At 38.2% G+C, this 24,418-nt stretch overlaps 3 protein-coding genes across 3 annotated transcripts; all 3 read right to left on the bottom strand.

The window, feature by feature from the left end:
• Positions 1-610: 610 nt before the first annotated feature.
• Positions 611-2,674, bottom strand: LOC119981977. The gene is made up of 4 exons (XM_038825115.1): positions 2,486-2,674; positions 2,001-2,427; positions 1,072-1,884; positions 611-1,020 (listed from the first exon to the last, which is right to left on the bottom strand). The coding sequence occupies exons 1-4, from the start codon at positions 2,672-2,674 to the stop codon at positions 611-613; spliced, it is 1,839 nt and encodes a 612-aa protein (XP_038681043.1).
• Positions 2,554-4,187, bottom strand: LOC119981976. The gene is made up of 4 exons (XM_038825114.1): positions 4,148-4,187; positions 3,434-3,507; positions 3,246-3,344; positions 2,554-3,157 (listed from the first exon to the last, which is right to left on the bottom strand). Exons 1-4 carry the CDS (start codon positions 4,185-4,187, stop codon positions 2,780-2,782), a joined length of 591 nt encoding a protein of 196 aa, XP_038681042.1. The 3' UTR covers positions 2,554-2,779.
• Positions 4,188-14,277: 10,090 nt separating this feature from the next.
• LOC119982012 (ABC transporter D family member 2, chloroplastic) lies at positions 14,278-22,479 on the bottom strand. Its single transcript, XM_038825161.1, has 9 exons — positions 21,942-22,479; positions 21,780-21,847; positions 21,011-21,337; positions 20,758-20,922; positions 19,055-19,283; positions 17,979-18,217; positions 17,540-17,843; positions 15,488-15,759; positions 14,278-15,324 (listed from the first exon to the last, which is right to left on the bottom strand). The coding sequence occupies exons 1-9, from the start codon at positions 22,390-22,392 to the stop codon at positions 15,139-15,141; spliced, it is 2,241 nt and encodes a 746-aa protein (XP_038681089.1). The 5' UTR covers positions 22,393-22,479; the 3' UTR covers positions 14,278-15,138.
• Positions 22,480-24,418: the final 1,939 nt, after the last annotated feature.

Genomic DNA, 24,418 nt, shown 5'->3' with positions numbered 1-24,418 from the left:
ACACAGTGATTAAAACTACTGTTTTTTTTGCTAGAGAAGACACGAGACACGAGACACGGATAGTTTTTTGTCTCTCTATCCATCATATCACATTGACGTTAACTTGTCAAAAGACTGTGCCACGTGGATTGGATAGTTTTTTACATTTTTTTTAAAGAAAAATCTGATGTTATATTTAACATTAATTTTATTAGTAAATTTAATTTATTAAATTAAATGTAAGATTAATAAAAATAAAAATTATTATAAAATCATTATATTAATAAAAATAACTATGTTTAAACTAAATTTTAATAATAATAAAAATTATATTATTAGATTAAATTTAATAACAAAATAACAAAATTTAATATAAAAATTGTGTGGAGTATATTATTATAATACTTTAATTCAGAAAAAAAGGTTGAGGCTCCCGATTCATTGGTTTTTATTAGGTGTTCATATTTTTTCGATCAATCAAATACTATTAGGTGTTTATATTTTTTTGGTACACTAATCCAAGCCATTTTTTTACGCTAAAAAAACACCGTTATTTTTCATGTATTAAAGCATTCACATCAGAGTCTATTAACAAATACTCTATTTAAGCATAATAGCATTTGTTACATTACTAATCTTCTACCACAATAGTTTCAGGAGGAAACCTAGAACGAGTATGATGCATGTATACATCAAGTTGTTCCATATATGGTAAAACCCATGCAGCTGCGCACTCATACCTAAAGTAATTCCACTGAGGCATAATGGTAGGCATCGGGAAACCCCCAGCTAAGGAAACCTGGACGTAGTGATTATAATTAACGTGTCCGATAGCGATAGCTAGATGCTGATACTGCGGTGGAGGAGTTGATCGCAATGGTAAATACGTGAAGCTCTGTGCAAAACTAAGAACGTGTAGTATGACATTGTACCTCGAAGCAATCAAGAGACCCATGTTTGGCATTGTCATCCAATGTTGAACTGGTGCTGCTCTATCTAGTTCAAAGAAGTTCAGTGAGTTGTGAACACCCAATGCATGCTCTTCACTACCAAACATTGCAACATATTCATGTCAGAATGCGCTCAACTCACCTATCAAGTCATGACGGACAGTATCCCATGCATGTTTGCCAAAACCAAGACAAACAACTATTGCCCAAAAGCCGTAATTTCCATCAGGTATTACATCTTGTACAGACCCAATGTAAGGATGTAATATTGGGGGAAACTGATGAACATAAATATGTTCATGCGTAACGTTACTTGATCTGGAACTCTTTTGTGTAGGGAGTGGTGGAGTACCGTAGAGGGATGAGCAACTGTGTCTCCCTGGTTCTGTATGAGTTACTTTACCTGCCTTTTTCTTCGAGGATTGACGTCCCATTGAAATACTATGTCTACTTTGTTGGTATGATTGAAGAAAATCGTGTTCTATAGAGTCGGGTGTGATAGGATTACAATGAGTATGTAATTCTGCTTTTTTCTTCGAAGAGGGACGTCCATGTGTACTTTTCAAAACAACTGGATCTTGTACTATAGTAGTTGAGGGTTTAATTATCTCCCTGATCTTCCGCAGTAGACTGAACTTTCCTGGTCGTGAGTGACGCTTAAATTGTTCTGCAAACATTTGTAGCTCAACAGTACAATCGATGTCATCATCTCTAAGAGAAACACATGGCGATAGGTCAAGTTTCTTCCAGAATGCATCGATTGAAGCAAGTGGTATAGGTTGACTATCATTTATGTATATTGAAAGCTCGTGCGTACACGGTAGTCCATAGATTGTACGATGTTTACATCCACAGGCGTACGAATCTTCTCTGACAACTTTAGATTGCTCAAATTCGTTGTAAATCAGATTCAACGTATCAATTGAAACAAAACCACGTAATTCTCTGAACTGATCTGTGTTGAACCGATGCTTGACGAGATGTCTACTTTTCTCCAAACTAGCCTTGATTGATATGGCCTAAGCTTGGACGAGCTGATGAATGCAAGATACTATGGACTCAACGTCTGACTCTCGACCCTATTAGTGATCAAGTTCCCGAAATGCAAATACGTATTTGTCCAAGCAGAGACAAACATCTCCTTATATGGTGTCAACCATACATCTTTAATGTAATTAACTACAAATGCATAGTTTTGTAGGATTACCTCTAGGTGCGCCAAATTGTACACGTATGCAATCTCATTTTCAGACTCCACCAACGTATTCCATGGGGAGTAGAATGCATCCCATGATTCCTTGTCTTGAAATAATCTTTTACAGTTCGCCAAAACACTCCTATATATGTGCCATCTACAGAGTAGTTTCTTTGCATCAGGAAATACCAGAGCACATGATTTCATCAGCGCCAACTCTCTATCGGTGACAATAACTCTTGGGACAATGCTTTCCTCTATTGTTGACTGCAAACACCTTAAAGCCCATGTATAATTGTCCTCCTTCTCAGAATTCAAGAGACACGAATGCTATGCAATATGTCATATTTGTTGGAGTCACCCCAACAATCTCAAGAAAAGGCATCCTGAACCTATTCGTCTTGTATGTTGCGTCCATTAATAAAACATGTGGGAATGCACGTAGTATTTCTAACGAGTCTGGATGAGCAAAGAATAAATCCTGGAGCTCGTTGGTTATATCATCGGTTCGATAATAGAAAATGTACATGTGCTCATGTAGGAATGACATTAGAGACTGAATGTGGGATTTACAGGCTTTTTCAGAAGTTCAGAATTTCTGTCGTGCATTGTATATTGTTTTAATAGTGGAGGCATTTTTTGCATCTCGTTTCTTCTACGATGCCAAGATGTCTCGTGGCTTGACACGATCGCTAGACATATCGACCATTATCTCAAATTCAAAGTCAGAAAGGCGACCAACGTACGGATGCCCCTCCATATATGATGCAGTGGCATGATTGTGCATTCCACATGACACTTTTACCATCCAATCATCAGCTCCACGTAGTTTCACCCCTTTAAGTTTGAAAGGACAATCAAGCTTTTTCGTGCCTGTTGACTTCGTTGAGGTTCTCCTCCTTCTGTACGTGCCACTGCGCTCGCATTGCAACAATAATGATGAGCTCGATGAGCTTCTTGTAACGATGATGTATCCCAAATTACGCCCTGTTTCTTGAACCCAATCAATCAACGATTGACGTGAATCGAACACCTAAAAAAATTTATAACTGTTATAAAGTTAAACAAGTTTGCTGAAAATGTTCAAAATAGATGACATATTATTTCCCTAGTTGTTATACCGTCTCGGTTAAAAATGAATTTGTAACGTCAACTTCAATTTTTTCTTCACAATCATCCGCAAGTTCTTCTTTTTTCATTTCATTTCTGATAGTATAATCCTGTCAACAAAAAAATTTACTTGAATATCTGTAATTAATCAAAATATTTTGTATCACAAATAAGAAATTTCTTCAGTATCTATATTTACCTTATCACTAGAACTACTACTTGACAATCGTAAATCTTCGGCCCAAGCTCTCATTTCTACCAAATGGTCCATATCTGCAACAATAAAAATTAAGTCTAGAGGTCGGGTGAGTGTAGTTAATAAAATGTTAACTAAATATATTTTTTGATAGACTGAAGAGCAAGCACCTATATTCCTCTCTGGAGTTACCGGCGGGCTTATTTAGTTTTGGGGCATAGATTTCTCGAAATCTATTATGTGGTGTCCATTCACATTGGTGAGTCCTACTTATCCCACCTCTCTTAAGCCCGATTGCTCTTACTGATTAGGAAAGTAAGATGATCAGATGAAGGGCATTGAGGGTGACTTCCTTCTTCTGCTGTTGAGGTATATGTTGTTTTGGACGGGATAGGTAATGGTTTTAGAGGGGCTACGTAGTGAATGGCTTGAACCCTTGCTTTTCTTCGAAGACTGACAAGATGGCAACTGGAATAACTTAAAAGAGGGACTCACTTCCTTAGAACACTGGACCAACACTGGACCAAGCTACGGATTGAGCACTTTGTCCGTCCTATCAAACAAGGCGGTGCTTGAGAATCCATAGCTGTTGAACAATGGAGACTTAATTATATTTTGCTTACAATAAATAAATATAAATATCTAGTGTGCTATATTAATTTCATGATTCATGTCAAACGATAAAAAAAAAATTAAATAAAAAAAACACAAACGTACCTACGTAGATGGCTCGACTGACAAACGTACTCCACGCCATTATAGCCCATTTTGCTAGTATCTCCTCTTCATCATCTCTTAGAGATAAAGGAGAAAAATAAACAAATACTTTGTGCACAAGCAAGTTTTCTTTTTCTGGGATCAAAGAGAGGATGAATAACTTTGAGGAAAGATATTGCCATTGTAGAAACACTAGCATCCCTTATAATGGCATGGAGTAAGCTAAGAGAGACAGAGAGAGAGGTAGTAGAGACTATGGACATAGACATATAGAGTTGGAGCATAGATGTATGATGAGGGGGGTCCGTCTCACAGGCGGTGTGAGCGAGAGAGTCATCATTGTTTTTTTTTTTTTTTTTTGAGAAAAAGGAACTTCATTAACTAGACACACGAATACAATCAACAGTAACAATGAAGTTTAAAAAGACAGGACAAGCTCCAGTCCAGGAAATACAATTAGAACAAGATAGAGCCTTCTTGGCTAACACATCAGCTGCTTGGTTAGCAGATCTCCTCACATGACAACAACGAACAGAATCGAACGAGGAAAACAACTCTTTGACTCCACTGATACATAGGTCAGTTTCAGACAGACCAATATCTTCACTATTCAAGGCCGCAATGACCAACGCTGCATCTCCTTGCAAAATAACATGATCATAATTGAGAGACCTGGCAAACAAAATAGCTTCCTTGGCAGCAACACACTCTGCAAAGAAAGGGTTAGAAGGCCCATAGCGACAAACAGACCGAGAGGCAATGTGAGCACCTGTCTGATCTCTAGCTATCATCCCTAACCCGATCTTAGGGGCCTTCAAAGCTGCATCAAAATTGATTTTCAAAACATTTGATGGAGGTGGGCTCCATCTAGCAACACCTAAGTTTGGATCAACTAGATTACCAGCCTCAGTAACCTGAGCCTCCTTGTATTCAGCTTGCATCTCATCTACTATAATACCCACCTCCTCCGGTTTGCCCATTCTGTTTTTATGGATAACTTGATTCCTCATGTTCCACACCTGCCAAATACAGAGAAGGAGACGATTGAAGGCCTCTCTACCAAGGGAATGAATTTGACCACTCAACCAGTTAACAAAAGAGCAGCTCAGATTGGGTTTAGGAATATGGGATAAACCAGCTTTGAGGAAAGCTTGATGAACCCATCTACAATCAGCAAACAGATGGACCGTGGTTTCCCAATCTTCTCCACAAAATAAACACCCACCCTGGACATTTATGGAGCGGGCCAAGAGGTTTGAAAAAGTCGGAAGATAGCCTTTGCATAATCTCCAAATAAAGGACTTCACTTTAGGGGGAATCTCAGCACCCCATATATATTTCCATATCTCCACATCAGAATTAGAGCTTACCTCAGGCGCTCCCTTAGAATGCCTATGCCATTCCTCTAAAGCATGATATCCCCCCTTAACTGTATACTGCCCCTTGGAGTCAAAACACCAACGCCTAACATCTTTAGCTAACACATTACCCAAAGGTATTTCCAAGATGGCTGAAACATCAATGGGTAGGAAAATCTTCTTCAAAAAAGTCTCATTCCAACATCCTTCACGAACATCAATTAGTTGACTCACTCTCAGATGACCCCATCTTGGATTCACCGGGGTAATGAGATTAAAATTCCAGGGTCTAGGAACCCACTTATCAAACCAAACTGAAATATTTTGACCACTGCCAACCCTCCAAGTCAGACCTCTCTCCAGAACCACACGAGCTTCACATAAGCTTCTCCAAGTCCAAGAGGGGTTGTGCCCCACCCCAGCCCTCATAAAATCACAAGTAGGAAAATATTTGGCCTTCAACACTTTAAAACACATAGACTTCTCGCTCGTTAATAGCCGCCACCCCTGCTTGGCTAACAATGCCAGGTTAAAGGACACAAGACTTCTAAACCCCACACCCCCCAACCCTTTTGGTTTGCATAGAGACTGCCACTTAGACCAGCAAATACCCTTTCCCTCTTTGCTTCGCCACCAATATTTGTTCATAGCTACCATAAGATCCTCAAGAAAAGAATTTGGAAGTCGAAAGACACTCATAGCATAAGTAGGAATTGACTGAGCAACGGCTTTGATTAGGACTTCTTTCCCAGCATGAGACAACAACTTTTCTTTCCAGCCACAAATTCGAGATAAGACCCTTTCCTTAAGATGATTGAAGGATCTTCGTTTCTCCCTCCCTATTAAGGAAGGCAGGCCTAAATATCTTTCAGGATTAGCTATAAGCCGAACTCCAAGTCTAGCGGATATCCTTTGCCTATCCAAATCCCCTGTATTTGTACTAAAATAAGCCCCAGATTTGTCAAAGTTGATCTTTTGTCCAGAAGCCAACTCATAAACTTGTAATAGGGACTGGATCACACCACATTCATACATGTTTGATTTACAAAACAACATGCTATCATCTGCGAAAAACAAGTGAGTCACCCTCGGCCCGAGACGACTCGCAGAAACCCCACTAATATGATTTTTCTTTTCAGCTTCAGCAAGAAGGGAGGATAGACCTTCAGCACATATGAGAAATAAAAAAGGAGATAAAGGGTCCCCCTGGCGAAGCCCCCTACCAGGCCTAAACAAACCAAAAGAATTGCCATTAATAAGAACAGAAAACTGAACGGATGTTATACATCGCATAATCAGAGAGACCCAAGTAGTATGAAAACCAAGTTTAATCATCATTGCTTCAACAAAACGCCATTCCACCCTGTCATAGGCTTTGCTCATGTCAAGCTTTAGAGCACAAAACCCATTCTTACCCTTACGCCTATTTTTCATAGAATGGAGCAACTCATAAGCTACCAGGATATTATCCGAAATGAGCCGGTTAGGAACAAAGGCACTCTGGGCCTCTGAAATGATAGATGGCAAAATACGCTTCAACCGATTTGTAAGACACTTCGAGATTATCTTGTAAATAACATTGCATAAACTGATTGGTCTGAACTTGGTCATATCTTCCGGGTTCCTCACTTTTGGAATGAGCACAATGTTGGTAAAATTGATATCATCCACTTGGCGCCCATTATTTAACACCTCCAAACAAAAGCCAACCACATCATCTTTAACAATATCCCAGTGACGCTGATAAAACAAAGCATTTAGGCCATCCGGACCAGGGGCTTTAGAAGGATGCATTTCGAATAGACTTCGTTTAACTTCTTCTGAAGAAAAAGCCTTCACCAGCTCCTCATTCATCGATTCAGTAACAACTGGAGCCACAATATCAGTAACCCTACCCATATTCAGCTCTGCCATGGGGGAAAATAAATTTTGGAAGTATTCAATGGCCACTGAACCAATATCATCTTCCTTATGAACCCACTCCCCTCTTTTGTTCTGAATTTGTCGAATAAAATTCCTCTTCCGGCGCTCACTAGCTGATTTATGGAAGAACGAAGTGTTTCGATCCCCTAACTTGAGCCAACTAATGCGAGACCGCTGCCTCCAAGCCATTTCTTCCCGTAATTCAATTTCACTAATTTCTCGCTTCAGCTCCCTTTCCTTAGCAGCCACCCCATCTTGAGTCAAATTAGTCTGAACTCTAAGGAGCTCAGCATGTAAATTTTTAACTTTCCAATGATCAGACCAAAAGATAGCTCTACTCCAATCATTCAAATGTGCACAAGTCCGCCGAACCTTGCCCAAAAAAGTAGAATTATTAATGCCCCAAGCATTTTTAATAACTTCTTTACAATCTGGGGACCTCGTCCAAGATTCCTCAAATCTGAATTTATTTCTCCTCCTTCTATGATCACAAACCTCAGCCCCCACCAGATTAACAACCACGGGGTTATGGTCAGACTTGGAATAAGGGATAACCTGGACTTTATTCTGAGGGAAAGTCTGTCTCCACTCCATATTAGCTACCGCTCTATCCAACCTAACCCTAATGTTATGAGGGTCACTTCTACCATTAGACCACGTGAAAAGAGGTCCCACCGAATCCAGCGAGTCTAGGTTACAGACCGCCAGGGAATCATGAAATTGTTGCATCAAGGAACCCATCCTGGGGGTACCCCCCCTCTTTTCTGAATCGAACAAAATCTCATTAAAGTCCCCAGCACACAGCCAAGGCAAAGAAACACTAGACGCCAAAGCTTGGAAAGTTCTCCAAAAATTAAATCTCATCTCCGCAACCGACTCGCCATAAACCCCTGTAAACCTCCACTTGTAAGCACCTCCCAAATTCTCCACATGGGCATCAATGTGGTATCGGGAGAAACTTTGAATTGAAACAACAACATCTTTCTGCCACATCATCGCTAAACCTCCCTTTCTCCCTGAACAGCTGACAGGAAAAGCAAAGGAGAAATTACACCGAACTCTAATTCTATCAAACTCCGAACTCGACAACTTAGTTTCACACAAGAACACAATATCAGGCTTCACTCTCCCTAAGAGGTTTTTGAAAGACTGAATTGCCGAGGAACCTCCCAAACCTCGACAATTCAGGCATAAGATGCTCATTGAGTTCGGCGGGCCTGGTTCCTACCAGTACCCACCGATAAAAATAAACGTCCATCGACTGTCTCCTTCTCTAAACTTTTGCATTGTACCTCTACCTCATCCACCCCATCTGCTGATAAGCTCCCACTCTGCTGGATTTTCCTTTTATTCATGATTTGGCTCTCCGTCTCCATAGCTTTTGCACTATCCTGTCCACCCTTCTTCACCACCCTGTTCCAAGTTCCCTTACGCTTTCCCTGTGACTTCCCTAGAGCATCATCTTCCGTTGTATTCCCCAATTTCATTCCTTCCACTATCACTCCCTTCTCTTCATCATCACCACCCGAAGCTCCTACGGCAACAATGGAGGATTCCTCAGGACACTCCGTCCTTTCCACTCTCCCCAAAACACCCACACTCCCTTTTTGAGTGACTGGGTTATCCATACAACCAGGTCCCCCTCCTTGTAAAGGCGTTGTTTCCTCTAGTCGGTAATTTTCTGCATCTGAAGAAACTCCCGGATTGGATCTCTCTTCCCCTTCTTTATACTGACCGGTTGCACCTCTATCATTATCCTTAGATACCTCAGTTTTGGAAGTGGAGGAATCACCCCCCTGCCGTGATGAGTGTAAGTGTGATTTCATGTCTGGAGATTTCACCGGCCTTCGTCCACGGGGGGGAGAAGCCCGAAGCCACTCCCCATACTGTTTTGCTTGAGATGAATCTGAGGAAACGCTCTCACAGTCTCTCTCCACATGCCCAATCATACCACAATGGTAACAGAAGTTAGGGAGTCGTTCAAACTGGATCCCAACTCTTATGGCTTCCTCCCCTTCTTCTCCAGCAACCATTACCACCCTCTTCAACGGTTTAGAGACATTAATGTTAATACGAACCCTTAGAAATTCACCCCATCCATACCCATTTCGATCCAGATCTACACGCATGACCTCACCCACAGCTGCCCCAATCTGTAGCCCTACTGTTTCGTTCATCATTTTGAAAGGAAGATTGTAAAATCTTACCCAGATCTGGAGCGTATCAAAGGCCACATCACACATCCGTAGATTCCCATCAAACTTGGTAAGCAGGAGAGGGTTTTTATCAAACGTCCAAGGGGAACCCTCAATAACTTGGATTTGCATTTTCATTACAATTGCTTGTCTTTTTTACTTTATTATATATATATATATGTATATATTTGAGTCTGTGTGGGGTAATTAGTTGGTCTGGGTGAGGTGGGGTTACACGAATGAGCCGCAGTTTTTGACTGAGAAGGGAGGGGATGACAGGCATGCTTATGTCTAATCACCGATTTCAATGCTACAGATTTATATAAAAAATGATATGATGGACAGAGAGACATAATAGAGTGTCAAATCAACACATTTAACAATATGTGTGTACAAAGTAAAAACAATGTGTATTTAGAACGACCCTTCCGTATCTCGTTCTCTCTCTCTATGCACAACAAGAAGTAAAGAATGGCCTCCCCCTGACTTCCTCTCTACCCCACCACAATCACAATCGCCCTCTCTTTTCCTCAAATCATCCCCTACAATCCGTATATATCAAAAATTCAGCGTCACCCGCATGTCATACTTCACCACACTAGCCACTGACCGCCGAATCTCGACCGTCGCCGGCACTCTCCCAATAATTTCTTAGTTGAGAGGAGCTTACGATAGTACGATACATATGAGTCAAAATCTAGGGAAGAGTGACCGGCCCGATCTAGTTCTTTGAGTAGACTCTGGCGAATTACCTTTTGCTTCTTCTCTCCTAGATTTGAGTTGAGGATTTCCTTGGGAGTGTTTTTTTTGCTGAATTTTGTCGAAAACTAATGGAAATCTGGTGTAGTTTGTCTTTATGGTTGCCGTTGATTTTTGGTGTTTTTGATTGTGTTTGGGAAAACAAATTGAGTTGCAAGCATGCCCAGGAGAACGAGTGGGCCTCTAATGAAGTAGCTGGGACTATGCTCCAATTTTACACAGATGATGCTCCAATTTTACGGTGTGTATTTGTGAAATGTATCAAATTTATGTAGTTTTGGTGTATTTATAAAAGTTTAGAGTTTTTATAGATTACTATTAACAAATGATGTATTTAATAAATAATGAGATGTGATTAAAGGCTTGTCCGTTTAGGGTGTTGAGTTGGGAGGTGTTGGGAAGTGTTTGTATCAACGGTCCCGAATGTCTCAAACAGTCAAGGGTTGAGAGGTGTTTGGGACGAACCCAACTCTCCCCAACACCTCCCAACACCCTAAATGGACAAGCCCTAAAGCTCCATAAAGTTAGTCCCTTCTTATTTTTCTTATGGCCCGTAATTGGCCCATTACTTTATTCAAACCCAATATTATCTCATCAAGACTACTGCATAGAGCATTTATAGTGGACAAACTTGTGCCCACACTCTAAACACTTCAATTATTGACACTAAACCTATAATATATGCCTTCATTTCGGTTTTGTTTGTTGAATGTTCGTATTTGGGTTAATATAATTTTTGCACATCAAAAGATAATCAATGTTTCAATTTGCACATCATTGTTTAAAATGTTTCAATTTGGTCATCCAATGATCAAATTATTTCTCGGGCAGATTTTTTCACATTGGGGCAGTCAAACTTCACATGTGACAATCAATATTTAGACAGTCAACGTGTCACATGTGCTGTTTGACTGTCCTAAAGTGAGAAAATCTGTCTGAGAGACCAAGTTGAAACAATTTTAACATTGGGTGACCAAATTGAAACATTTTAAACAATAATGTACAAATTGAAACACTAACTATCTTTCGATGTGCAGACGTGATATTAACCCGTTAGTATTTGGGCTCCGACTTTGACAATCTGTCCTTTTGCGCTCCAATACATGCCAATTGTTCATAGCATGTATCGAGAACCAGTCTCAAATGATTGGCTTCTCATCTGCACTCTTTTGTGTTTTTCCATCGATCACACCATATAGCTTCCACCTACTCATCATCTACAGACTAGTGTAAAAAGTCCCACATCGTTTAAAGATGTGGTGATTATGCCTTTTATAAGGGCTAAGCCCACCCCTTACCTATAACAAGGTATTTTCTTAGGCTTGAGTGGATTGGACCGAGCCCACCTGCTTAGGCCTAAGGAGAAATAAAGCAGTGTGGACTCGATGCATTCACGGAAACCGAATAACCTAAAGCGGACGATATTGTTGATATTGTTGATGTATATGGGGGTGTGGATTTACAACAACTACATATGTTATAATCTACAATAGCTTTAGCTTCCTATCGAGATCATCATCAATGGCGCCCAATAAAGAAAGAAGAAGACCCAACAACATTAGGTTAGAATCAGCACGTTCATCTATCGGGCAAAATATATTTTCATACTGAGTGGTGGTATAATCACAAAGATAAGTCATAAAATTACGTCGTTTTTCTTTTGATCAGAATATAACGTTATTCTTTACATTCCCAAGATTCATGCATTCAAATTAAAAATAAATTATTACAAATGGGAAACTAGTTTAGCAATTAGAAAGTTTACAAAGAAAAGAAAAAAATAGTTATCAAACGAAGTCCATTTTTCTTTCTTTTTTTTAAAAAAAATAAAAGAATTAATCACTAGTCTATTAGTATTTAGATTTAGCGGGGTTAAATGAATTGAATGAAGCTAAAAGTGATTTTATAACCAATAAAAAGACCATTCATGAATCCGTTATTCAAATTATAACCTAAGGATTGGACAAATTCTTCACTAACCGACGTAAGAATGCAACATTTGACTAACAAAAAAAAAAGAACAACTTACTCCATATTAAAGCTCTTTCCTTCTAGAAAATAAAAAAATACAGCAAACTCCCGCATCAGAGAACCATGAATGTCAGAGATGACATTAATATCATTGAAAATATTCTTCAAATTGCTGCACACATCATCTTTGTTCTCACAATTCTCATCACCTGCAACAACGGGACCTTCTTAGGTCCACCCTATTTTCATCCACCCTTTTGTCCACCTTCATCAAACACCATTGGATCTAAAAAATATCCTCGAGATGCTCACCTGAGTAAAGACTGTAATAACCTTTAAAGAGTTATTTAGAGGAGGTGGATGGTCCACTCTTTTCATAAGAGTGGACCTTAGTAATTTCCTGCAACAACCAACCAACATTATTTAAAATCTACGACCATTATGTTTAAAGACTATCTATCAAGGAGATAGCAAACTGCATAAAAAAAAATAAAAAAAACATAATTCACCTTGTAAATCGCATGTTACGAACTTGGCAGCAAATAAATCATATTCACCGTACATAACAATTTTTTCATATTGATATTGCCATAGGCATGCATCTGTTTGAGTTCATATTTTCATTCAAATGTTTTTAGCCGTTTCAATCAGTTGATCAATCTTTGAATGTTAATGTGCCAATAGACTGCAATAAAAAATGATACATGCCCTTGCTTTAAGGATTAAAGTTGATGTGGTGAATGAAATTCTTAATTTTCGAACTTAAGTTTCTGTAAATGAGTTATTGTGGTTGCACCTTTTTTTTTAATGATAGGTAAACTATACATCAAATATAAAATGTGCATGTTTACAATTAGCGCTTTCTATCTGAATTTTCTTTTGTAACTATGAAAAGCGCATTTTCCCCTGGAAGCTACCACTTGATATGAGCTACTTTTAAGTGCTTTTATCATATAGTGATCTCTCGTTTCTTTGTTTGCATGCTGATTTGAGAAGCTTAAAGAAGATGCATTCACATATGCTTTTGTCATGAAGGCATTGAATATGGTGCCCGTCATTGAGTCTGGGCCAAACTGATCAACCCACATCTTTCAAAGATTATTCAAAAACATTGCATATACTTTTGATTTTTCAATTGGCAGTTTGAAATTATATGTGACGGAGAGGTGGTTGACTATACCGCCCTCGTTACCTGCCTTGTGGGCGAAGGGAGAATTAAGAATGTGTTTGAATTGAAGGATTTGGGGGAAGGGAAGAAAAAGGGAAGGGAAAGAAAAGAATGGAAGTTAGAATACTTTTTCCTCTTTCATATATTTGGATAGGTAAAAAATGAAATGAAATTATCCTTATTTTTTATATTAAAATATTATGTAAAAAGATAAAATAAGTTTTTAACGTATAAATGACTTAATTAGTCATCCATTCCCTTCAAATGACATCATTTTGAGAGGAAGTATTTTAGCCATCCTTTTGTTAGATATCAAGAATTACACCAGTGAACAAACAAGTGGACTAGTTGGAGCTGGAATCATGACTATTAAACATGGCCCACTGTTATCAGAACCGATCCGTGCGTTGACCCATCAAAATAATTTTTAAAGGTTTAACCGGTTGGCCTGAAGGGTCAAAGGTTTAACCGTACATTTTTTAAATATTTTAATTTATTTATAAATAATTATAATATAATTAACCAAATATTTACTTTATTACGTATAGTTGTGTGATTTTTATTATATATATGAGAATTTGAAAATATAGTTCAACCATAACTGTTTTTATCTAAATAATTACATATATAATATTAGTGATGGGTTTTGAACTAATTAAAAAAAAAACTTAACTAATTACAAGAATCACCAAAGTTCCAAACAACAAAAAGTCAATACCATAAAGAATTAATATTTTAGGGTATGAGGATAGAATTGTCAAACTAGTTGGTTCTCATCTTCCATAAAAACTTTACAAATTACACGGTCCCAATTTAGTAATTTACTCTGAGTCTTCTTCCTCCTCTAACTCTAAGCTTCCTCTTAGATGCCACAATTTCATTCTACTGAGATTCGTCTAGTGAGGGAAGGGAGATTCGTCTGGTGAGAGCTAATTGCAAAGGGAAAAATGAGGGATCTTAAGGTTTCAAGTGTACCTTATGTGGCTTCTTCAACTTAGATTCCTTGAATCTGCGATTGCCGAGATCGAGAGAGTCGTGCTCCTTCAAGGCCGTAACACAGCAGATCGGAGACAAAGAAACCTCTGGAGGTTGGTTGAGATGAGAGAGAGCTGGTCGCAGAGAGTGAACTGTGGGTTGTGAGGGTCACGGGTTTCACGAGTATCTGCGATTTTTGGTGAGTTGTCGTGGGTTCTTTGAGTGTTCGGGCTAACATGAGAACCGGCCCGACATTGCTGGGAAAGTACGGTTCAACCGGTCCAACCGACGGGCCAGCCTGGGTTTGATAAACAACTTCGTGAGAGATAGAGAAGGATTGCTTATAAGCTGTTATAATTGTTATATTCAACAATCATCTAAGAATAAATATAACCAGGAATGACTTGAATACCATTTGTAGCCATGGCAATATGGCATGTTCTCACGCCAACTAAACTATGGCATTAATAGGAAATTTTAGTTATGAAAGCAAAGGGTAGCAACATTTGGATGAATTGCAATTTCCACTTTTAATTCTTTTTTTTTTTTGTAACCAAATGGAGCTCCTCGAATTTGGTGCACGAAAGTGAAAAGTCCCTGATAAATTCAAAGCTGAAGCAAGCAGCCCTCCTGTTATACAATTTACGACGACTTTGATAAATTGAACACGTCGCGAATGACCGCCTCAATGTGCCAATTTTGTTGGTCGTTTACAGAATCCACCGATGTTACATGTAAGATCCTACTGTGGTAGTTGTACAAGGTGCGCCGATGACCAACACTGATATATGTGATGCCCGCTGCTTTGATTTTCTGGTATAAATGAACCTGCCAAAAATGAATCACAGGAGCAATAAAAACCTAATGACTAAATATGGTGATGCGGTGATGAGGGGAGCTCACTCAACATGCATGGATAATTTGGGTCATTTGGTGGCCGGTGTCATCAAAATGGGAGAAAATATGTTATGCAGCAAGAATCTATAAATACCTCATTCGCTTCATCTAAGGCACTTGTAGCCTCATCCAGTAAGACAAGCGTTGGTTTCGAAAGCAGAAGACGAGCAAAAGCCAGCCGTTGCTGCTCCCCAAGGGAAAGAACACTGGACCACTCTTGCAATGACTCCAGATTTCTGAAACGAGACAGTATATAGCCAAGGCGAACATCCTCTAGAACCTGTACGAGGTCATCTGTCGTCGGCTTCGTAAGTTTTTTACCCACATATTCCAAATTTGATTTCTGCATCAAGAAAGGAGGTGAACCTGCAGCAAGGTTTACCAACATTATCGTTCCTTCAATTCCATTTATATAACAGACTTGTACTACAACATTATCGAGATAAAAATTGTGAAGGAAAACTACATGTGAAGAAATATCCCAATCCAAAGCAAAAAAATGTAAAAAAAAGAGAGTCTACATTCAAACAAATATGCAAAAAGTCAAAGTCGATTTATACAAATTAAGGGAAGTGAGTGACCAGAAATTCAATAGGAAGCAGCTGGGGTTCTGTCGGCAACTAATTTATTTTTGAGGCAGGCCAAGAAAGAACAATAGAGTTCATTTTATAGATTGAAGAAGGATTGCTGCGGAAATGAAGACAAACACACTGTTTATGGGTGCTACTCCAGTGCCGTGAAGACCAAACCAAAGTTAATGTAGTTGTAGTGCAGAAGATAGAGATGACAACTATAGCATGGCACAGGAAAACTTATCTCATGTATGATGCGCGCTTTCAAAACTAAAGCACTGAAACTCTTAATTGTCAAAAGCAGTAATCCAGGAAAAAAAAAGAAGGTATTACTACTCTCTTAGCTTTCCCAACTATAATTTGTTGTAAAAAAAATATAGTAGTATGCATTCAGGACTCAAAAGTTTGATTTTGTTGGATGGACCCCTACAAGAGAGAAAAATTAACACATAAAAGGGGTGTTTATAAAACAACATCAAACTTCAGCGGGTCTTGTAGCCTATTTCCCAAAATATTAATAAAACTTAAATCCAATTTGGACTCCAGAACTGGCATATAAGACTTCTAGTGAGTTCTTTAGCTTTTAGGAAAGATTAATATACAAAATAAAGGAAACTTTTTGGTAGGAACTACTCCAGCTGATAATATATTGATATCAAAATAAGGGAATTACAAGCAACTCCTACCAGATTACTAAGAACAACCCAGGAATTAAGAACAATAGGGAGAAGACAGGAGAGAGAAGAGAGAGAGAGCATAAACATCACACATTCCACACCCCCACTCCTCTACCCCAACGTCTACTTATTTCTATTCTGATATCATCTCAACCCTACACGTAATCCCTTAGATGATTAGGCCTCCGCCTTTCATGCGATATTCTCCTTGCTGCGCCACTAGCACTGTCACCAGTCTGTGAACCCCTACCAACCTCTTCCACGTCAGCAGACTCCCCAATGTCATTTTGTGACCCAGCACGATTCAATGGCCTCATGACACTCTTTGGCACCGAAACTCCTAATTATCAAAAGCATTAATCCTAAAAAAAAGTACTAATAGTCTCTTAGCTTTGCTAACTCTAATTTGTTGGACAGACACCTGCTGCAAGAGAGAAAAATTAACACATAAATTGGGACATCATGAGGAAGGATACTTTGGGAGTTTCAAATGGCTTGTATTATAGACGGACTTCAGAATATTCTAGGAACTCCACCATCGTTGTCCTGATCCCAAAAGAGAATGAGGCAACCAATCTTGAGGATTTCCACCCCATTAGCCTCTTGAGCGGTACTACATGACAAAGTTATTAGTAAGGTTGTGGGTTCTTTGCAAAATGTTTTAATTGATGGCCATAAAAACTTAAAATATGGAATTTTTATTGGTGGTGGTGAATGCCCATCCTAAAAGGAATGCAAAAGGAGTGCTACGAAAGTTTGAAAGAAGATATAAAAGAACATAACCTCACAAAAGACATTTACACGGTACAAAAATATTTAAGTTTGAAGAGCATATCAAAGAAGATAACCTAGCAAAAGGCATTTACTCTGTAAAAAATGCGTACACACTTAACATACCAGATTGTTTATTTCCATTTTTCATTGGAATCTCAATTTCAGCCCAAGTAGGATAAAGCAATTGTTGACGAAGTGTTCCCAAAACCATATATGGTCTTTGAGGAAGAAAAAATATACTTCCGGAATGCCTTCTAATAGGCCTTTCAGGTGAAGCGGTCATTTCAGAAGCTACATTTGAAGAAGGCGGTGGCTGAGCATCATCCCCATCATTCACATAGAAAGTTATTTTTCCACTTCCAGTGCTCCAAAGACCGGCCAGAGCTCTTAACAGAGAAGTTTTACCGCTCCCACTAGGTCCCATTATCTTCAAGATAGATATATATACAAAACAAAATTAAAAAGCACTCAAACTAAGACATAAATTAATTTCTCTAACAATAAATATTATTGGCCCAAAACCTTGCAGCCCCACATTTGAGATAGAGAATGATTTACAAACCAGTAAATGATCATTGCGATTAATCACCAATGATAAATCCTGGATCAATGTAGCTTTATTTGGTGTCTGAAGGGTCAAATTCTCTATATCCAGTAATTTTCGACATCTGTCCAAGGGAATAGATGCATTAAACTCCAATCGAGCCACACTCTTAGTACTACAGTACATGAGACAAATCTCTTCAGAGGAGTCAGCAAGACTTTTAGAGCTACTGCTATCTAAAATATCATCAAATTCACCTGCATATGCGGGAGGTGAAAAGCATTATTGTTATGTTGAACAGAAAAACCGTTCAGAGGTAAGATATCTTTTCCATCAAAGATTTCCATGCCAACATCAAGAGTGTATGTATTGTGGATCACAAAAGAAATGCACTACATTAGGTAAATAAAGTTTATCAAGCGGAGAACATTGTTACAAGTGATAATAAAAATGAAAGTTCAGAAAAATGGCAATGCAGCAAATGTCATAAATCTGAAATCTCAAAATTTTGGCCATTTAGGAATAACGAATGGCAGTAAGAAGATGAAAACGTATTCTACAAAAAAATTATGCAAAATTTGTGTATTAAACTCAACAAAAAAAAGATAGAAAAGAACAAAATTGAACAAGAACAAAAGGCAAAAAAAAAAAATTGATGATTATGGTGATGACTTTAACAAAAAAAATCCAGACCATTATTTAGATGTCTGACACCTGTTATACACACACAAACACACAAAATAAACATTGCATCTAAAATCAGCACATGCCTTGCAAAGAAGAAGAAAAATAATAGAAGGGAGGCATTTTCTTGAAGGAGAAACAAAGGCCTTTTGCAGAAATTGGCTAACAGCTAGGACATCAGAAATTTAACTGCCTACCTTCACATTTGAAACTGCAAATGCATTTGTTGCAAAAAACTAATGTTTTTACTTTTCCTCCCTTTCTACAGAGTACCCTTTCCATGGACTGAATCATTTTTTTCAAAAGTTCTATTTGCTGGGAGCATTGAACATAGCCTAATTAAAGTGCAAGAGAGGGAGAGGGAGAGAGGAGGAGGAGAGGATAACGAAAGATAGAGACAGATACAGTACCCAGGCGATCAATGACAGCTGAGAAAGCACTGATAGCTTGAAACTGGTAAATAATGAGAGAGAAGTCCCCAAGGATGTGATTAAAAGCAGATACAGACTGATTGATGACACCAAACTCAATTTTGCCAGAAAAATACATAGGAGCAACAACTGCAGCAGGTAGAATCTGAATGAGGTACCGGTAGCCATTGGTGAAAAACTCCAGATTTCTAGAAGATATCAATAATTTCTGCACAAACGAAATCAGGGTTTCAGACCGTAGATAATATGGAACTACAGCTTTGTGGAAAGAGAAGAAATTCAAAAAACAACAGCCATGAAATGTAAATGATCTGCGTGCAAAGGAGACAAAAATAACAAATCCAAACCCAAGTCTGTTGGACACTACAGAGGAGCATCAGGAAAATTCAAAAGATTAGATTGCTTCGCATTCAACAATCTCCACAGCATTGAACAACAAATATGCCTTAGAATGGAGGAGCAAGGGCTATTTCAGAACAGCAGCCACTTCAATTCTGGAGGCATTGTACACGCTAGAAGCCCCACGACCATGCATGTTCAGGGAAATGCAATTGATGGAAAGCATTTGGGTCATTAAAGTGGTTTATTTCAAGTCCAAACAGCTTTGAATCATTATAGACCAGCTAGTCTTCTATGAGTTTTCCTTTTAAAAAACATGAACGCAGAACTATATAATGTACAAGTACAATGATTTGAAGAACCAGGGATACTGTTATAAGGTTTTTTTAGGTATGTAACCTTCCCTTTTACTGGTGATTGGATATTTGTAAAATTAAGGATCAGAATTTGTTTGTGGGCATGTCTGCCAGGAACTCTTTCAGTCTTTCATGCCTCCTTCCCCCTTATTTTTATCGCTGCTATATTTTTAGCAAAAAGATAAGTCAACTGACATTGAACCAAACCAAAACCTGAAAATGTCCTAAGAAAATACCCAGGGAAAAAAGGTCTCAACACTGTCAAACTTTCCGACAAGGCGTAACCAAATCTAACCATTTGGAATGGAACAATGATTCCCCATCAAGCACATGAACTTTCTTCCAAATGAGAGACCTTCTCAAAAGACTTGGTCATTGCAAAGCAAGATGGTGCATGGCATAAACAACAGAATATAAGCTCATCTTTACATTAAAAAAAATGTATGTTCCCATCCTTGGCAAAAACTAGATGAAGCAACATCTAATCTAGAGTTTGGATCATTCAACAATGGTCCAACCTTGGCGTAGCACTTGGTTGAGTCCTTAGGACAATCCTAACTCATATTCACAATGAACCAGTTGTTGGGCCTCTCAAATTAAAGGTTATATGGTGGTAAGGTTTGCTTACATCCCGTCTGTTCCCGACTCCGCCCACTGCAAGATTCTTGTGCATGGGAGTTGTTCGCCTTTTACTATACAAATGGTTATTATAAATATTGTTTGTGTGAGAGAAATTGTTGTATTGTTGTGCAACAAAACAACATCCAACCCAAAATTCCGAGGCCAGTTCGGACCACAGCAACCGAGCGCCTCCGCAATTTTCATTCAATAAAATCTGATATAAAATTCTCTCACCAAATCAAAATGATATCAGATTTTGTAATTTCAACCAAGACAAGTAGTTCTCAGTGCAAAGACCTTTTACTGTGCAAGAATGAAAACTTACAGAAGGTGAAAGGGGTTGGAGGAAATGAACAACTGCCTTACGGTTAAATTTTCAAAAGCACTTCTGAAGCGCTGCAGCAGAAGTTGCATCTCATTTTCTTCCCCGCCATAGAAAGAAATAGATTCAGCGTTTTCACGAACGCGAACTAGTCCATAGCGAAAATCTGCTTCTTTTTTCTCTTGCAAGAAATTGAGAGCCACCAATCCCTGATATTATGATAAAAAAATATGAACTAGTACTGCATTTTACGCAACATCATAAGGAGAATGATAATAAAAGATAAGAGAAATTTACCTTTCCAAGGAAAACACTGATAGCCGTTCCCCCAAGAGAATATACTAGAAGAACAGCAAACAGAGGAGGGTAGATACCATACAAGATGTTACTAAAAGAAATCAAGTCTACTGCAGCATTGAAAAGTGTCAAAGAGAAGGAAAGCGCAGTTCCAGTGAAGGAACTTAGATCATCAACTATGCGTTGATCTGGATTATCAATGATAGATTGTGATTGGATTTTGTAAAAAGTCTGATCCTTTAAATAACGTTCCATGTAATAGGTGGTCATCCAAGACCTCCATCTCAAAGCAAGAGTTTCTCTGGCATAATCTCTCAATACAAAGAACTGCAAGAACCAATGTACTTAATAAGCAATAAAAAAAAAGAACTCCGTAAGTCAACAGAGCATGAACCTAGTAATAGAAAGAACTACACCACATACGAACCCATCATAAACTAAAAATATTACTAGAAGAACAGTTTAGAACTAAAATTTCTATACGTCGATAAAATTCAACTAATGCAAGGCCCCTTCTCTATAAAAAAAATCAAGTAGAAGGACAATTCTAGTTGACAGAGGCTGCAAGTTTTGAGCAGTAAATGAAAGTTAAACAAGGGAAATTGGATTAAAAGTAGCTCCTTCACTAACCAGTAAGTGGGTGTTGGTGTGCTATACAAAAAAAAAAGTAAGTGGGTATAGCTTATTGGTGATGAGCTAATAATGTGAATCCGTTAGAGGGAAGAAGAGAATAATGACAGAGAAATACCTAAAAAGAGAATGTGCTCACCGGAATTCCACCAGCGAAACCACCCAGATAGAAAATGAGTTGTTTTGTGAACTGTTGCTGGTCCTTGTCTGCAAATTAACATAAATAAACTAACTTTTGGAGATGATAAAAGGGAAATTTGAGGATATCAATAGCAAGAGTAAAAGGGGATAAGAGAGAGACTAGCTAGAGCATTGTAGAAGTCGCGGCCAAGGAAATTAAAGGCGACACTGATGCCGGTGGTGGCAAGAGTAAGAGCGAAAACAGCTCCTAGTCGGAGCCTTGCTTGGGCTTTGTCATCAGAAAACCAATAAGGGGCAGCCACTTTCCAAAATCTCCTAAATAACGTCTTAACATTAGTATTCACTCTCTCTCCATCAACCACCACCTCCTCCTCCTCCTCCTCGTTTGGTGGTGATGGTGATGAAGAAGAGAAGGAACAAGTGACAATGGTTCTTCTCCCGCGAGACCTGATCATGGTTATTGAAGGAAAATTGCTCGAGGGTAGATGCCATTGATGATATTGGGACTGAACATGCAATGAGTAGCGTTGGTGTTTGGTTTTTGCATTAGAAGTAGAAGTGGAAAAGGTGAGAGCTTTTGGTTGAATCACTTCGATAGTTATCATCATCATTCTGCTTTCTTAGCTCCTGTTCATTTTTGTTGCCAAACTGAAGGAGGGCAACAGGCAACTTACCTCCCCTTTTCTTTTCTGGTAGTGAGAGATATAGGTAATGGATGGGTGGCTGTGGACAGCTCACTGATTCAAGTGGATTAATCATTTAATCGTTGATGTTTACCTTAACTGACTTTAAATTTTTTTTACAGTGACGGAAGTTTCAACATACACACGGTCAACCATCAATCTAGCAAAGCATAATACAGAAACATCTTGGCAGGCATTAGCAAGACAAGTGGCATTCAATAGTCGTCAAATTTAGAGAAACAAACATCATTACATTCGACCATCAATCTAGCAACAACAATGCAGAAGCATCTATTGCTATAAATAAAAGGCAAAAAGGAAAAGAAAGGAGCAGAGCGTATTAGTGTCTTACCATCAGCGGAGCGTTCCAGGCCGGAAACGAAGGATTCGACATCGAGGGTGGAGTTCCAGGAGGAGTGGGAAGGCAGATGCCAATGTGGGAGAAGATTTGCGTTATTTATTTAATTATTAGTAATTCTTATGATTGTGTTATTGAGATTTTTTTTAGTTAACAAGAATTTTAGTTAAATTTTATTATTAATATTTTTAGCAATTTCATGTTTCTACTAGAGTTTTATTATTTTAGTACTGATAAGGTTGTAGCCGCGTAAAAATAGACTCTCAATTATTTTTTTTGTGGATTTTAAATTATATTGATTTAGTTGTAAACTAATAAATTGATCTTATTTCAATAGTGGGTTAGTTGGTATTGAAGCAAGGAGTTGACATTGGTTCAATGGCTAACAAAGAAGAAGGAAACTAGATTCGGGATGATGGTTGTGGGATTGAGGCTGTTTGAGAAACATTTAATTCGTCAGAGGGACGAGTTACATGAGACGTTTACTCAGTTCATGATTCAGTCTTTCAGATACAACTAGGACATGTTGAAAATCAACTTCCTACTGAGGAGATAGGCCTAAAGGAATGTGCACTCAAACTTAAGTCAAAACCGTGGTAAAGGTCCCGATAAACCAAATCCTGATCACCATGTTCTTTTTCGTCCTCATCAATCTCCAAAGCTAGAACATTCAAATTCGAAGAAAAATAATGACGTGAATAATGTCTAAACTCATGAAGAAATTATCAACCAACATAATGAGGTTGAGATTATTGATTAATACAGATAAATCAACGAAGAAAGAACAATAACAATCAAACCAACGTTTGATGAAAGAGTAACACTAGAATCCACCACGAAATTGAGAGAAAACTATCTAATGTTTTAAGTTATTTGATAGAATGAAAAGATCATGATCACTAGGGCCAACTACAACCCTAATAAGATGAAAACACGGAAATGTAAATTTACAAAAATACCCCTAAAAACTGAAAACAATCCTTTTGATGATCGAAACGATGGAATTTCGTGAAATTGAGGTGGGGGTAGGGACCAATGGTGCCTAGTTCAGTTCAGAACGTCATTTTGCTTTAGCCGATCAAAAATCATTGAAATCGGACAACGTTGTAAAAATTTTTGGCTGGACAAAAACCAAGCAAAATTTCATCCCGTTGGAAATTGATTACTACTAATTGATAAAAGTGGTAATTAACTGCAACTTTTTGTTTCTCTTATTTTAACTTCAAATCAATCCAAATTCAGCTCAAATCAACTCCAATTCAGCCCTGTACCATTGATAGTATTCTTGAAAATCATATTAATAAGAATGAAGTTTTGTTAGAGATGACCACATGGTTTTACAAATAAATTGAGAGGTATAACATATTGATTTTGTTGAGTTCTTCAATATTACAAATTATCAGTGAATTAATGTTGAACAAAAATTTTTTGAAACTTTACAATTCATAAAACTCTTTCTTGTGAACATGTCAAAGTGACATATACTTATTCGAAATATATATCTATTTCTTTGGAGTGGAAGACTATTATTTCAACCAATGGGTTCCAAGATTTCAAAGAATCAATTCCCTATGGATCACATGGTGAAAGATAACT

Source organism: Tripterygium wilfordii, chromosome 17, assembly GCF_013401445.1.
Source record: "Tripterygium wilfordii isolate XIE 37 chromosome 17, ASM1340144v1, whole genome shotgun sequence".
Classification (NCBI taxonomy): domain Eukaryota; kingdom Viridiplantae; phylum Streptophyta; class Magnoliopsida; order Celastrales; family Celastraceae; genus Tripterygium; species Tripterygium wilfordii.
Note: the sequence above shows the minus strand (reverse complement) of the source record. Positions and strands in the feature narration are given on the sequence as shown.

Coding starts and splice junctions, on each gene's coding strand:
- LOC119981977 (XM_038825115.1), bottom strand. CDS start 2,674: ATGTCATTCCTACATGAGCACATGTACATTTTCTATTATCGAACCGAT. Junction 2,428..2,485: donor CTTTTCTTGAGATTGTTGGG/GTGACTCCAACA, acceptor AATTCTGAGAAG/GAGGACAATTATACATGGGC. Junction 1,021..1,071: donor TGTCCGTCATGACTTGATAG/GTGAGTTGAGCG, acceptor TTGGTAGTGAAG/AGCATGCATTGGGTGTTCAC.
- LOC119981976 (XM_038825114.1), bottom strand. CDS start 4,187: ATGGCGTGGAGTACGTTTGTCAGTCGAGCCATCTACGTAG. Junction 3,508..4,147: donor CAGTCGAGCCATCTACGTAG/GTACGTTTGTGT, acceptor TTATTGTTGCAG/ATATGGACCATTTGGTAGAA. Junction 3,158..3,245: donor ATTCATTTTTAACCGAGACG/GTATAACAACTA, acceptor AAATTTTTTTAG/GTGTTCGATTCACGTCAATC.
- LOC119982012 (XM_038825161.1), bottom strand. CDS start 22,392: ATGATGATGATAACTATCGAAGTGATTCAACCAAAAGCTCTCACCTTT. Junction 21,848..21,941: donor CTTCTACAATGCTCTAGCTA/GTCTCTCTCTTA, acceptor GTTAATTTGCAG/ACAAGGACCAGCAACAGTTC. Junction 17,844..17,978: donor ATCGCAATGATCATTTACTG/GTTTGTAAATCA, acceptor TCTATCTTGAAG/ATAATGGGACCTAGTGGGAG.